The sequence below is a fragment of the Schistocerca cancellata genome, chromosome 10, assembly GCF_023864275.1.
Source record: "Schistocerca cancellata isolate TAMUIC-IGC-003103 chromosome 10, iqSchCanc2.1, whole genome shotgun sequence".
NCBI classification, from domain to species: domain Eukaryota; kingdom Metazoa; phylum Arthropoda; class Insecta; order Orthoptera; family Acrididae; genus Schistocerca; species Schistocerca cancellata.
In genome coordinates this window covers 52,273,416-52,286,346 of record NC_064635.1, presented here as the reverse complement: position 1 = coordinate 52,286,346, position 12,931 = coordinate 52,273,416, and the positions used below count along the sequence as shown (strand labels likewise).

Below are 12,931 nucleotides of genomic sequence, written 5' to 3'. Positions count from 1 at the left end.
TAATACGAAGTTATAAGTGATGTGCTATGAAGTTTTTTTGGAGGGGTCAGCAGTACCAGTATAAGAAGTGATGAGCAGGAAATACACTTTTGAACTAGGCTGGTGGGGTAATTACACCCAGTGAAGGCTGACATGAGAGTGGTGATGTATTGCCCTAAAGAGTCTACATCTGAAGAACTACGTTTGCCTTGAATGCCAAGGCTGTACAGTAAGGGAACATTTGATAAAGAAAGGATGGCAACTGTCAAAAAGTAAGTATTGTTGTTTGTTAGTAAGTTTACTGTAAACGAAAGTATGCAGCTGACACTCAGTGAGGGTGTGGTCAACATCAGGTAGAGTGACATGAGATTCAGAACAGGACCACAAGGAATCTAATTGGAAGAATGTATTTAGATATTCCAAAAATGTTAACAGGACAGCCTCACCATGATTCCACATGGCAAACATGTCATCAATGTATCTACAACAAACCAGTGGGTGAAAGATTATGGATCCCAGGGAAACCGTTCCAAATGACTCATGAAATATTTGGCATAGGAAGGAGTTACTCTAGTTCTCATGGTTGACCCCTGATGTGTTTGTAAGTTTGCTGCTCAAAGATAAAAAAGTTGTTCGTAAGTATAAAGTTGATTAGGGTGAGCAGGAAGGATGTCGTAGGTTTGGAATCAGGTGGGTGCTGGTTGAGGTAATGTTCAGCAGTGGACAGACGTAGTACATGGGGAACATTGGTACAGAGTGAGGTGCCATCAATATTGACAACCGAGGTGTGTAACGGGAGTGCAACGGGCACATATTTCAGATGAGTTAGGAAGTGGTAGGTGTCTTTAATATAGGAGGAGAGTCCTTGTACTACAGGTTGCAGGTGTTGATCAGCTAAGGTAGATATACATTCAGTGGGTGCTCTGAAGTCAGCTACTATGGGACGTCCAAGGTGATTGGGTTTGTGGATGTTAGAAAGAAGGTAAAAGGTGGAAGTGCGTGGTTTGAATGGGGTACGAAGTTCTGTGAACTGCGGTGTTAGCTCTTGTAAAGGGTCTGAGATTTTAAGGAGGGACTGTATGTTAGTTTGTATCACAATGATGGTAACTCTATGTGTGGGAAACACATCAACTGTGCAAGTGCAGGGCGTGGACACATGGTGATGTATGGAGGTTTGGGCCAGTCTGGGAGTTGTGCTCAGATAGCTGAAGTGGTTTAGGTGACTGCTCATGTAAAGCAAAAAATCTAAGTTCAAGTCCTGTTCTAGCAAAAAATTTCCATATTTCGCTAATAAATTGTGCAGATGAAGTCTAATTGTATTTACAATTGCACACACATTGTTCTCTTTAAAAGAAGTTATGAGATGAACACAAACAAAAGTAAACTAAGAGTAACAAAATTAAGTCACATTAAGTTATGTGATTATGAGGGAATTATTGGATTGGTGCACAAGTTAGTAGCATTTTTCCATAAGCTTAATAAACACAACAGATACATATAATAGAGACTTTAGTCATCATAATATATTCTGTCCTTCACTATTTACAACAATCTGCCAATGCTGGGTAACTTTTCAATTCCACAACCGTAGAAATCATGTGGTTTAAGAGCGAAGAACTCGTGAAACCACGTTTAGAGTGCATTTTCACTTGGAGAGGAAGTTCTTTCAAGGTTATTCGACAGAGAGCAGAAAAGGTGAGAAATTCTGAAGGCGTAAGGTCAGCTGAACAGACGGGTATGGGATGATTTCCCAACCAGACTATATAATATTTTACGTCAGTCTGTCAGAATGTGGGGAAGTGTTTTCATGGAGTAGCATCAATGGGATAGTATCACTTCCTACAGTGTTCCTGGCCATTGTTCTTTGGCTGCATCTACAAGACATCTGTCATTGAAAATAAGTGTCACCAGTGATTGTTACACCTGAGGGAAGCAATTTATAGTACACCACACCGTCATTGTTCTACTATATGCATAACATTTCCTTTTATGGATGTGCACAGGTCTTTCGTACGGGGAGTTGCTGCTTTGTTTGAACTTGGCCATTCCTTTCTTTTCCTTATGTTAGCGTAAAGACAACATTTCTCGTCACCAGTAACAAAGCAGGGTAGGAATATATGGTGTTGTTCATGAGAAGATTGCTGACGAGCAAGCAGGGATGCACACATATAGCCATCCATGACATAGAGCATGCGGTACCCATACACCGGAGTTCTGAACGTTTCCCATTGTATGCCGAAGTCACACAATGGTGGAATTATCACAGTTCATCATATTTGATGGTTATCGAGCACACTGACAAGGATCATTGTGGGCTAATGTGCTTAAATAACCTTCATCAAACCCTGAATGTGGAGACTCACTAATGTCAAAACGATCCTCCTAAAGGTCTTGCCGAATGTGGAGAATCGCTAATGTCAAAACAATTCTCCTTAAAATGAGAAAACAATTTTCTTGCCTTGCTCTGCCCAACGGCATTATCTCCATACATGGTGCATATGTTTCTGGCTGCCTCTGCTCCTGTCTCCCCTCTATTGAACTCCAACAGAAGAATAAGTCGGAAATGTTTTGATTTCTCCACTTGGCACTCAATTTTATAGTATCCGCAGTTCCACTCACTATCTCAAATAGCAAAAGTGAATACAAAAAATAGGACAATCAACAAATAAACCCATAGCAACTGGAATACTAATATGCAAAACGAAAATGCTACCAACTTATGCACCAACCTAATATATTAGGAAATGAGGCACAGAAATAGTAGACGAGTTTTGCTACTTGGGCAGCAAAGCATCTGATTATGGCCAAAGTAAAGAGCAATCAAAATGCAGACTGGCAACTGCAACAGAAGTGTTTCTGAAAAATATGAATTTGCTAATACTGACCACAAATTTCAGAGTTGGAAAGTAGTTTTTTAAATACACTCCTGGAAATGGAAAAAAGAACACATTGACACCGGTGTGTCAGACCCACCATACTTGCTCCGGACACTGCGAGAGGGCTGTACAAGCAATGATCACATGCACGGCACAGCGGACACACGAAGGAACCGCGGTGTTGGCCGTCGAATGGCGCTAGCTGCGCAGCATTTGTGCACCGCCGCCGTCAGTGTCAGCCAGTTTGCCGTGGCATACGGAGCTCCATCGCAGTCTTTAACACTGGTAGCATGCCGCGACAGCGTGGACGTGAACCGTATGTGCAGTTGACGGACTTTGAGCGAGGGCGCATAGTGGGCATGCGGGAGGCCGGGTGGACGTACCGCCGAATTGCTCAACACGTGGGGCGTGAGGTCTCCACAGTACATCGATGTTGTCGCCAGTGGTCGGCGGAAGGTGCACGTGCCCGTCGACCTGGGACCGGACCGCAGCGACGCACGGATGCACGCCAAGACCGTAGGATCCTACGCAGTGCCGTAGGGGACCACACCGCCACTTCCCAGCAAATTAGGGACACTGTTGCTCCTGGGGTATCGGCGAGGACCATTCGCAACCGTCTCCATGAAGCTGGGCTATGGTCCCGCACACCGTTAGGCCGTCTTCCGCTCACGCCCCAACATCGTGCAGCCCGCCTCCAGTGGTGTCGCGACAAGCGTGAATGGAGGGACGAATGGAGACGTGTCGTCTTCAGCGATGAGAGTCTCTTCTGCCTTGGTGCCAATGATGGTCGTATGCGTGTTTGGCGCCGTGCAGGTGAGCGCCACAATCAGGACTGCATACGACCGAGGCACACAGGGCCAACACCCGGCATCATGGTGTGGGGAGCGATCTCCTACACTGGCCGTACACCACTGGTGATCGTCGAGGGGACACTGAATAGTGCACGGTACATCCAAACCGTCATCGAACCCATCGTTCTACCATTCCTAGACCGGCAAGGGAACTCGCTGTTCCAACAGGACAATGCACGTCCGCATGTATCCCGTGCCACCCAACGTGCTCTACAAGGTGTAAGTCAACTACCCTGGCCAGCAAGATCTCCGGATCTGTCCCCCATTGAGCATGTTTGGGACTGGATGAAGCGTCGTCTCACGCGGTCTGCACGTCCAGCACGAACGCTGGTCCAACTGAGGCGCCAGGTGGAAATGGCATGGCAAGCCGTTCCACAGGACTACATCCAGCATCTCTACGATCGTCTCCATGGGAGAATAGCAGCCTGCATTGCTGTGAAAGGTGGATATACACTGTACTAGTGCCGACATTGTGCATGCTCTGTTGCCTGTGTCTATGTGCCTGTGGTTCTGTCAGTGTGATCATGTGATGTATCTGACCCCAGGAATGTGTCAATAAAGTTTCCCCTTCCTGAGACAATGAATTCACGGTGTTCTTATTTCAATTTCCAGGAGTGTATGTTTGTCTGAAATGTAGCCGTGTACCAAAGTGAAACACGGATGATTCACAGTTCAGACACGAAGAGGACTGATGATTTTTAAATTTAATGCTACAATAGAACACAGAAAACAGATGAGCAGATTTTATAACTAATTAGGAGAGATTGAATGAAACTAAGGAAACAGAAATTTATGGCACAACCTGACTAAAAGAAGAAATCGGCTGAAAGGACACATCCAGAGGCACCAAGGAACTGCCAGTTTGGTAACGGGGAATTGTGTGGAGTAAAAATTGTAGAGGGAGACTATGGCTTAAGTACAGCAAGTAGGTTAAAATGGATGTAGGCATCAGCAGTTATGCAGAGATGAAGAGGCTTTCACAGAAGAGACTGGTGTATATCAGACCAATGTTAGACTGAAGACAACACCACCAACAATAACAACTACAAAAATAAAGAATGAAAAATAGATTACTACTACATAGAGTTTTAACATATGCTGTACTAACCTGTATCCGGAATCTCCACGTTGTTCCAACTTCCACCCCCGGTATAGGTCCAAAGTGGCAAGACGGCACTATTGTACACATTTTTGTCCTCGAGGCATTCGCCATGCCCCGCCTAATAGTGTGGACACTCTTAACTTGAGGAGAGATATCCGACTTCTTTGGAAATGAGCTTGTCACCTTAGGAGAGGTGCTCGTCTTCACCTTAGGAGAAGTGCTCGTCTTCACCTTAGGAGAAGTGCTCGTCTTCACCTTAGGAGAAGTGCTCGTCTTCACCTTAGGAGAAGTGCTCGTCTTCACCTTAGGAGAAGTGCTCGTCTTCACCTTAGGAGAAGTGCTCGTCACTTCACTAGAGATATTCGTCACTGCGGGCTTGCGTCCCCTCTTCTTGCTGACTTTCGGCTCTTCGCCAGCTTTGAGAATCTCATTTGCGATGGCGTTGCAGTTGTGACAAAACCTATCCAAATATCATCTTATTCTATTATAAGAAATTTATAATAAAATGGAATGTGTCATGAAACAGTTAGGACAGCAGTGCAATCAAATGACAATCAGTCAGTCAGATAATGTTACTTAAGATTTAAAACAATGGCTACCAATGTATCAGTTCAGACATTTATCACTCTAGAGGACAAAGCAGTCACCTTGTTTGGACTTGAGTCTCTAACCTGCTGATGGGGTTCTGCACATCAATCAAAATAACTATATGACTGACATTTCAGTAACTCAAGCAGTAGGGCAAGCTGTATCTTAATTGCAGTTCACTATCCGCCTCCATGTGCTTGCTGTGTAATCCATTTTGCAAGGCCACAGTTCAGTCTCGTTGGATGTGGTATATTGTATGAGGAGAGAAGAGGACAGCATCCTCACTTATATATCTACATGTGCACACCTTACTGAAAGTGCCAGGGGATAGAATTCATGACCCTAGAACCTTCCTCCTCTTCTGTTCCATCCACAAAATGGTGAAAGGGAAGAACGTAACAATACGAGAGAAGGAAAGTTGCTACTCACCATACAGCGGAGATGCTGAGCCGCGATAGGCACAATAAAAAGATTCACACATTGTTTGAAAGGGAAGAGTGACAGTCTCCAAGCCTCTATATGATTGAGAAATCTCACATTTTGCTGACACGGTCATGAGCTACAAGAGGGAGTAAATAATAAGCATGCTCATGTTGTGAACTGAGTGCATGAAAAGGGTGGTTTTACACGTTTTCTGTGAACACTTTTTTTCTAATAAAATGCAAGTTTGAAAGTATACACTTACAATGAAAATGAAACAAAGAAGTTAATACTATAATTCTATTAACATTAATTTATAAAAGAATTTGTATGTGTGAGAGAGGAAAGGGGAGTTTGTGTATTCTATGAGCATCATTCTGGGGAGGAAATGATTTACACTTTTAAGTATTTTTGAAAAATCATGATATGGCACAATAGCAGCATGTCACTTTATAAAGACAACCAGTTTTTCTGAAACAATGGGCTCAGGCATTAAAAAACAACACTGACTCCAGAACAGGCATCCAGTCATGATCATTTCTATCCAGATCAACTTTACACATTATCTGCATCAAATCTGTAAAACCAGTAAAGCACTCAATTTATATATTAGACAGTATATTAACAGGGCAAAACAAAAGGCCACACTCAGTCTCTATAAATTGGGTACTTTCCCATGTTCTATCAATTTGATGCAGTTAATGTATAAAGCTGATATGGATACACAGATCATGATTAGACGAATGTCCCATGATTAATGGCCATTTTCCTTTACTTCAACTGAGGACGGTCTGTTGTTCAACTCATAATTTCCAGAATGAGATTTTCACTCTGCAGCGGAGTGTGCGCTGATATGAAACTTCCTGGCAGATTAAAACTGTGTGCCCGACCGAGACTCGAACTCGGGACCTTTGCCTTTCGCGGGCAAGTGTTCTACCAACTGAGCTACCGAAGCACGACTCACGTCCGGTACTCACAGCTTCACTTCTGCCAGTACCTCGTCTCCTACCTTCCAAACTTTACAGAAGCTCTCCTGTGCAGGAGAGCTTCTGTAAAGTTTGGAAGGTAGGAGACGAGGTACTGGCAGAAGTGAAGCTGTGAGTACCGGACGTGAGTCGTGCTTCGGTAGCTCAGTTGGTAGAGCACTTGCCCGCGAAAGGCAAAGGTCCCGAGTTCGAGTCTCGGTCGAGCACACAGTTTTAATCTGCCAGGAAGTTTCAACTCATAATTTATTTTAAAAAATTCTACTAGTTCTGAAGAAGGATTTGTCTGAAAGCTGGCAATATTCTGTCTTGTTTACATGCGTAACAACAACAATGCCTCAATGACATGGCAAGATGTTATCTTTATTCGTTGCATATACCCTTTGCATTTATGACAGCTTGATCTCTACTGGGAATATTCTCAACAAGGTGTCTGAATGTCAGTGGAGGAATGGCAGCCCAACCTACTTCAAGAACCGAAACCGGAGAAGATAGTGATGCTGCACGTTCGGGCCTGGAATGAAGTCTATGTTCTGACTAATCCCAAAGGTGTTCCTTGGCTTCAAGTTGGGACTCCGGACAGGAATGTTATTGTCCTCATAGACGCTATTTTATACTACAGCATAACCTCGATAAACTGTCACTTTTGGGACCAGACAATGGTCGGAATGCTAAAAAGGTCAGATAAACAGAGTGGAATGAAACAAGTCATTTACAATGTTATGTGGTATATTAAAGTTAAGTTAAAAAAGATACATTTCTAATAAAGAGAAAAAGAAAACACAAAATTTTAGACATTGAAAAACTGTTTTAAAAAGTGTAAAATGGTTTTTGCTTCTATTTATTAAACCTCGACTTTGCAGCTGCATCACGGTACTTCTTTCCCCACAATATGTGCATAGCTGTAGTGGGCTGGCTGCTTTCCAAATATCTGAGGCAGTCTCGAATGCTGCCTTTGCTGCGGAGTGGCTGATCTTTCTGTTGTGTGCTTTTTCTTCATCACTTGACTCTCTTGGTCAACACTACACTGCTGCAAACAAAGATCGATGATCTGATACCCTTCAAATTCTTCGTTGGTGACAGCACTAACATTACCTCCTACTAAGCATTCCTTTACATCAGCAGGCTCAATGTTACTCTGAAGTGTTTGCAAATCAGTCACTAAATCTTCAATGGCTCATTAGTTTCTGGAAGTTCGTGCTCTTGGTTTAGGCTAGGACAAACCTTTTTCCGTGGGTTTTGTAGTGTTTTTTTCAACTTCTTCCTAAGCTTGAGCAACTGTGTAAATTGCATCTTTCACGTTGAGGCTTTTCATTGTCTAACAAAGATCAGAACACTCTTCATTTTCTCTAACAAAGCACTGATATATTTCCTCCTGTAATATCACTCTAATTAGCCAGTAACACCCTCGTCCATTGGTTGGATTACTGAAGTCACATGGGGTGTGGTGGGGTGGGGAAGGGCAGGATGGGAGGGGGAGATCTAAAAACATAGTTTTTACGTCACCTTGTTGAAGTTCTGATTCAGGGCGGTAGCTTGAGATACTGTCTAACAATGCAGTAGCACAGGATCCTAGATTTATTTGATCAAGCATTTTTTTAACAATGGGATGAAATGCACCACAAAACAATTCTTTAAACAAACAGACCATTCATCCAAGGAATTTTTTAACCTTTGTTATAAACAGGAAGTGCTGACATGTTTATGCTTTTGAAGGAAAGTGTCTCATAGCTTTGGACCTGTTGTGACAGGAGTAAAATCGGCCGATGACCCTGCCACGCTTTTCAATGCAGCGTGCAGACGGATGGTCAGACATGTGGTTGGATATTGATGCATTGGCTAACTGAAGGTTAGATAATCGAGGTTCTATTGTACCGTGTACTGTCACATGCTGATACAACGAATTATTGAATCTAAACTGTTGCTCAACTATAGGCAGTACACAGTGCTGTATAATGCTTACACATTTAGCATTTTCTTGAGCCCAACAAGAGGACCACACTCTAACCATGAAAACCACTCCCATACCATAATACCATCACCTGCCTACTTCACTGTAGACACTACACATGATGGCCATTAATGTTCTCCAGGCATTCACCAAACCCAAATTCTTCCATCGGGTTGCCACAGGGGATAGTGTGAGTCATCAATCTAAAGTGTTCATTTCCTGCCGTCCACTATCGGCATCACTGTTCTGACCACTTCTGGCATTGCCTAGCACTCGCTACAAAAATGTGCGGCTTATGAGGAGCTTCTCAAACACTGTATCCCATACTTTTTAAACAGTGTATGCACAGTTACTGTGCCAGCTGGTCTGTGGTAGCACTTTGGAGCTCACAAGTTATTCCCTCCATTGACTTCAAATGATCTTTTAGAACCATCCTCATCACTGCTTGACAGTCCCTGTCTGCCAGTGTGAAAATTTTGTTCACAGCTGTCAATCGGCAGCTGTGAAGCACATGGTATGAATAGAAATAATCAATCAGCTGTACAATTTTTTTATTAAATTAACTTCTTGACTAGTTTCGGCAAATCAATTTGCAAAATGAATATTTCAGAAGAGATAGAAATTTATAATAATTCCTGTCCCAGCTCCAAAGATCTGCCGAATGATCAGCTCTCACTTACAAACAGGTTGTTTCTTGATTGTGTTTCCTCTCTTTTCAAATGATTTGTAACCTGCCTATTTGGTTAACCAATGGTTTACATCACACAGTAAAAATAACCATTTCTGTCTATTCAAATGACTTGTAACTTCCTTATTTGCTTAGAACTTTTTATTGCAGGTTAAGAACGACCATTTGCATCCGTTGTTTGCTCATATTTTTCCTCAACTTTGTTATTTAGTCAAAATGTCATAGCGCTTTTTAATGTAATTTATTTTTTATATGTTTTAACTGTGATGGCTAGCCAGAGGCGCGGGCCACCAATTTGTATAGCAGTCTGTGTGCCTACTACATTTTTCTACGTTACGCTGTTATCTGGTTAAGGTTTTAAGTTATTAACATAGACGTGCTGTGCCACAGCTAGCACTTATAAGAGATATAGGCACAGGCCCTATGCAGAAAGGTAACTTGTACATACGCACTAAGACCTCGCACTCACCATCGAGACAAATGTTTTTTTTTTTTTTTTTTTTTTTTTTTTTTTTTTTTTTTTTTTTTTTTTTTTTTTTTTTACAAGGCCTCGGGAAAGTACGGGGTGGGCTGCAATCTCAAAGGGTGCATGGCAAATACAGGACGTGCTTGGATCAAGGAACAGTCGGAATTGTAGTAGTAAATTGTTGTAGTTGTGCTGGGAAAGTCCCTGAGCTTCAAGCGCTAATAGAAAGCACAGAAGCTGAAATCATTATAGGTACAGAAAGCTGGCTAAAGCCTGAAAGAAGTTCTGCAGAAATTTTTACGAAGTCTCAGATGGTGTTCAGGAAAGATAGATTAGGCAGAATTGGTGGTGGAGTGTTTGTGTCTGTCAGTAGTGGTTTATCTTGTAGTGAAGTCGAAGTAGATACTCCGTGCGAGTTGGAATGGGTGAAGGTTATACTTAACAGCCAAACTAAGTTAATAATTGGCTCCTTCTACCGACCCCCCAGACTCCGATGATATAGTTGCTGAACAGTTCAGAGAAAATTTGAGTCTCGTAACAAATAAATACCCCACTCATACGGTTATAGTTGGTGGGGACTTAAACCTTCCCTCGATATGTTGGCAAAAATACTTGTTCAAAACCGGTGGTAGGCCGAAAACATCTTCCGAGATTGTCCTAAATGCTTTCTCCGAAAATTATTTCGAGCAGTTAGTCCGCGAACCCACGCAAATTGTAAATGGTTGCAAAAACACACTTGACCTCTTAGCCACAAACAATCCAGAGCTAATAGAGAGCATCATGACTGATACAGGGATTAGTGATAACAAGGTCGTTGTAGCTAGGCTCAATACCACTTCTTCCAAATCCACCAGAAACAAACGCAAAATAATTTTATTTAAAAAGCAGATAAAGTGTCACTAGAAGCCTTGCTAAGAGACAATCTCCATTCCTTCCGAACTGACTATGCAAATGTAGACAAGATGTGGCTCAAATTCAAAGATATAGTAGCAACAGCAATTGAGAGATTCATACCTCATAAACTGGTAAGAGATGGAACTGATCCCCCATTGTACACAAAATAGGTCCGAACGCTGTTGCAGAGGCAACGGAAAAAGCATGCAAAGTTCAGAAGAACGCGAAAGCCCAAAGATTGGCTAAAATTACAGGCGCGCGAAATTTGGCACGGACTTCAATGCGAGATGCCTTTAATAGGTTCCACAATGAAACATTGTCTCAAAATTTGGTAGAAAATCTGAAGAAATTCTGGTCGCATGTAATGTACAGAAGCGGCAAGACGCAGTCAATACCTTTGCTGCGCAGTGCCAATGGTACTGTTGCCGACGACTGTGCCACTAAAGCGGAGTTATTGAATGCAGTTTTCCAAAATTCCTTCACCAGGGAAGACAAATGGAATATTCCAGAATTTGAAACTTGAACAGCTGCTAGCATGAGTTTCTTAGAAGCAGATACCTTAGCGGTTTTGAAGCAACTCAAATCGCTCGATACGGCAAGTCTCCAGGCCCAGATTGTATACCGATTAGGTTCCTTTCAGATTACGCTGATACAATAGCTCCCTACTTAGCAATCATATACAACCGCTCGCTCACCGATAGATCTGTACCTACAGATTGGAAAATTGCGCAGGTCGCACCAGTGTTTAAGAAGGGTAGTAGGAGTAATCCATCAAACTACAGACCTATATCATTGACGTCGGTTTGCAGTAGGGTTTTGGAGCATATACTGTATTCAAACATTATGAATCACCTCGAAGGGAACGATCTATTGATACGTAATCAGCATGGTTTCAGAAAACATCGTTCTTGTGCAACGCAGCTAGCTCTTTATTTGCACGAAGTAATGGCCACTATCGACAGGGGATCTCAAGTTGATTCCATATTTCTAGATTTCCGGAAAGCTTTTGGCACCGTTCCTCACAAGCAACTTCTAATCAAGCTGCAGGCCTATGGGGTATTGTCTCAGTTGTGCGACTGGATTCGTGATTTCCTGTCAGGAAGGTCGCAGTTCGTAGTAATAGACGGCAAATCATCGAGTAAAACTGAAGTGATATCAGGTGTTCCCCAGAGAAACATCCTGGGACCTCTGCTGTTCCTGATCTATATAAATGATCTGGGTGACAATCTGAGCAGTTATCTTAGGTTGTTTGCAGATGATGCTGTAATTTACCATCTAGTAAGGTCATCCGAAGACCAGTATCAGTTGCAAAGTGATTTAGAAAAGATTCCTGTATGGTGTGGCAGGTGGCAGTTGATGCTAAATAACGAAATGTGTGAGGTGATCCACATGAGTTCCAAAAGAAATCCGTTGGAATTCGATTACTCAATAAATAGTACAATTCTCAAGGCCGTCAATTCAACTAAGTACCTGGGTGTTAAAATTACGAACAACTTCAGTTGGAAAGACCACATAGATAATATTGTGGGGAAGGCGAGCCAAAGGTTGCGTTTCATTGGCAGGACACTTAGAAGATGCAACAAGTCCACTAAAGAGACAGCTTACACTACACTCGTTCGTCCTCTGTTAGACTATTGCTGCGTGGTGTGGGATCCTTACCAGGTGGGATTGACGGAGGACATCGAAAGGGTGCATAAAAGGGCAGCTCATTTTGTATTATCATGTAATAGGGGAGAGAGTCTGGCAGATATGATACGTGAGTTGGGATGGAAGTCATTAAAGCAAAGACGTTTTTCGTCGCGGCGAGATCTATTTACGAAATTTCAGTCACCAACTTTCTCTTCCGAATGCGAAAATATTTTGTTGAGCCCAACCTACATAGGTAGGAATGATCATCAAAATAAAATAAGAGAAATCAGAGCTCGAACAGAAAGGTGTAGGTGTTCGTTTTTCCTGTGCGCTGTTCGGGAGTGGAATGGTAGAGAGATTCTATGATTGTGGTTCGATGAACCCTCTGCCAAGCACTTAAATGTGAATTGCAGAGTAATCATGTAGATGTAGATGTCTCAGCTGGGATGGGCCCACTTACTTGCCTTACTGAAAACTCACATCCAGCGGCCGGCCTCTATGTCA

The 12,931-nt window shown here is 42.6% G+C and overlaps 1 protein-coding gene across 1 annotated transcript in view; it reads right to left on the bottom strand.

Moving 5' to 3' along the window:
• Window positions 1–12,931, bottom strand: part of LOC126106393 (E3 ubiquitin-protein ligase UHRF1-like) — a 180,483-nt gene that overhangs the window by 56,837 nt on the left and 110,715 nt on the right. Inside the window, exon 7 of the mRNA XM_049912661.1 lies at window positions 4,815–5,268. Coding sequence (XP_049768618.1) covers window positions 4,815–5,268 — 454 coding nt within the window. The remainder of the gene's footprint in view (window positions 1–4,814; window positions 5,269–12,931) is intronic.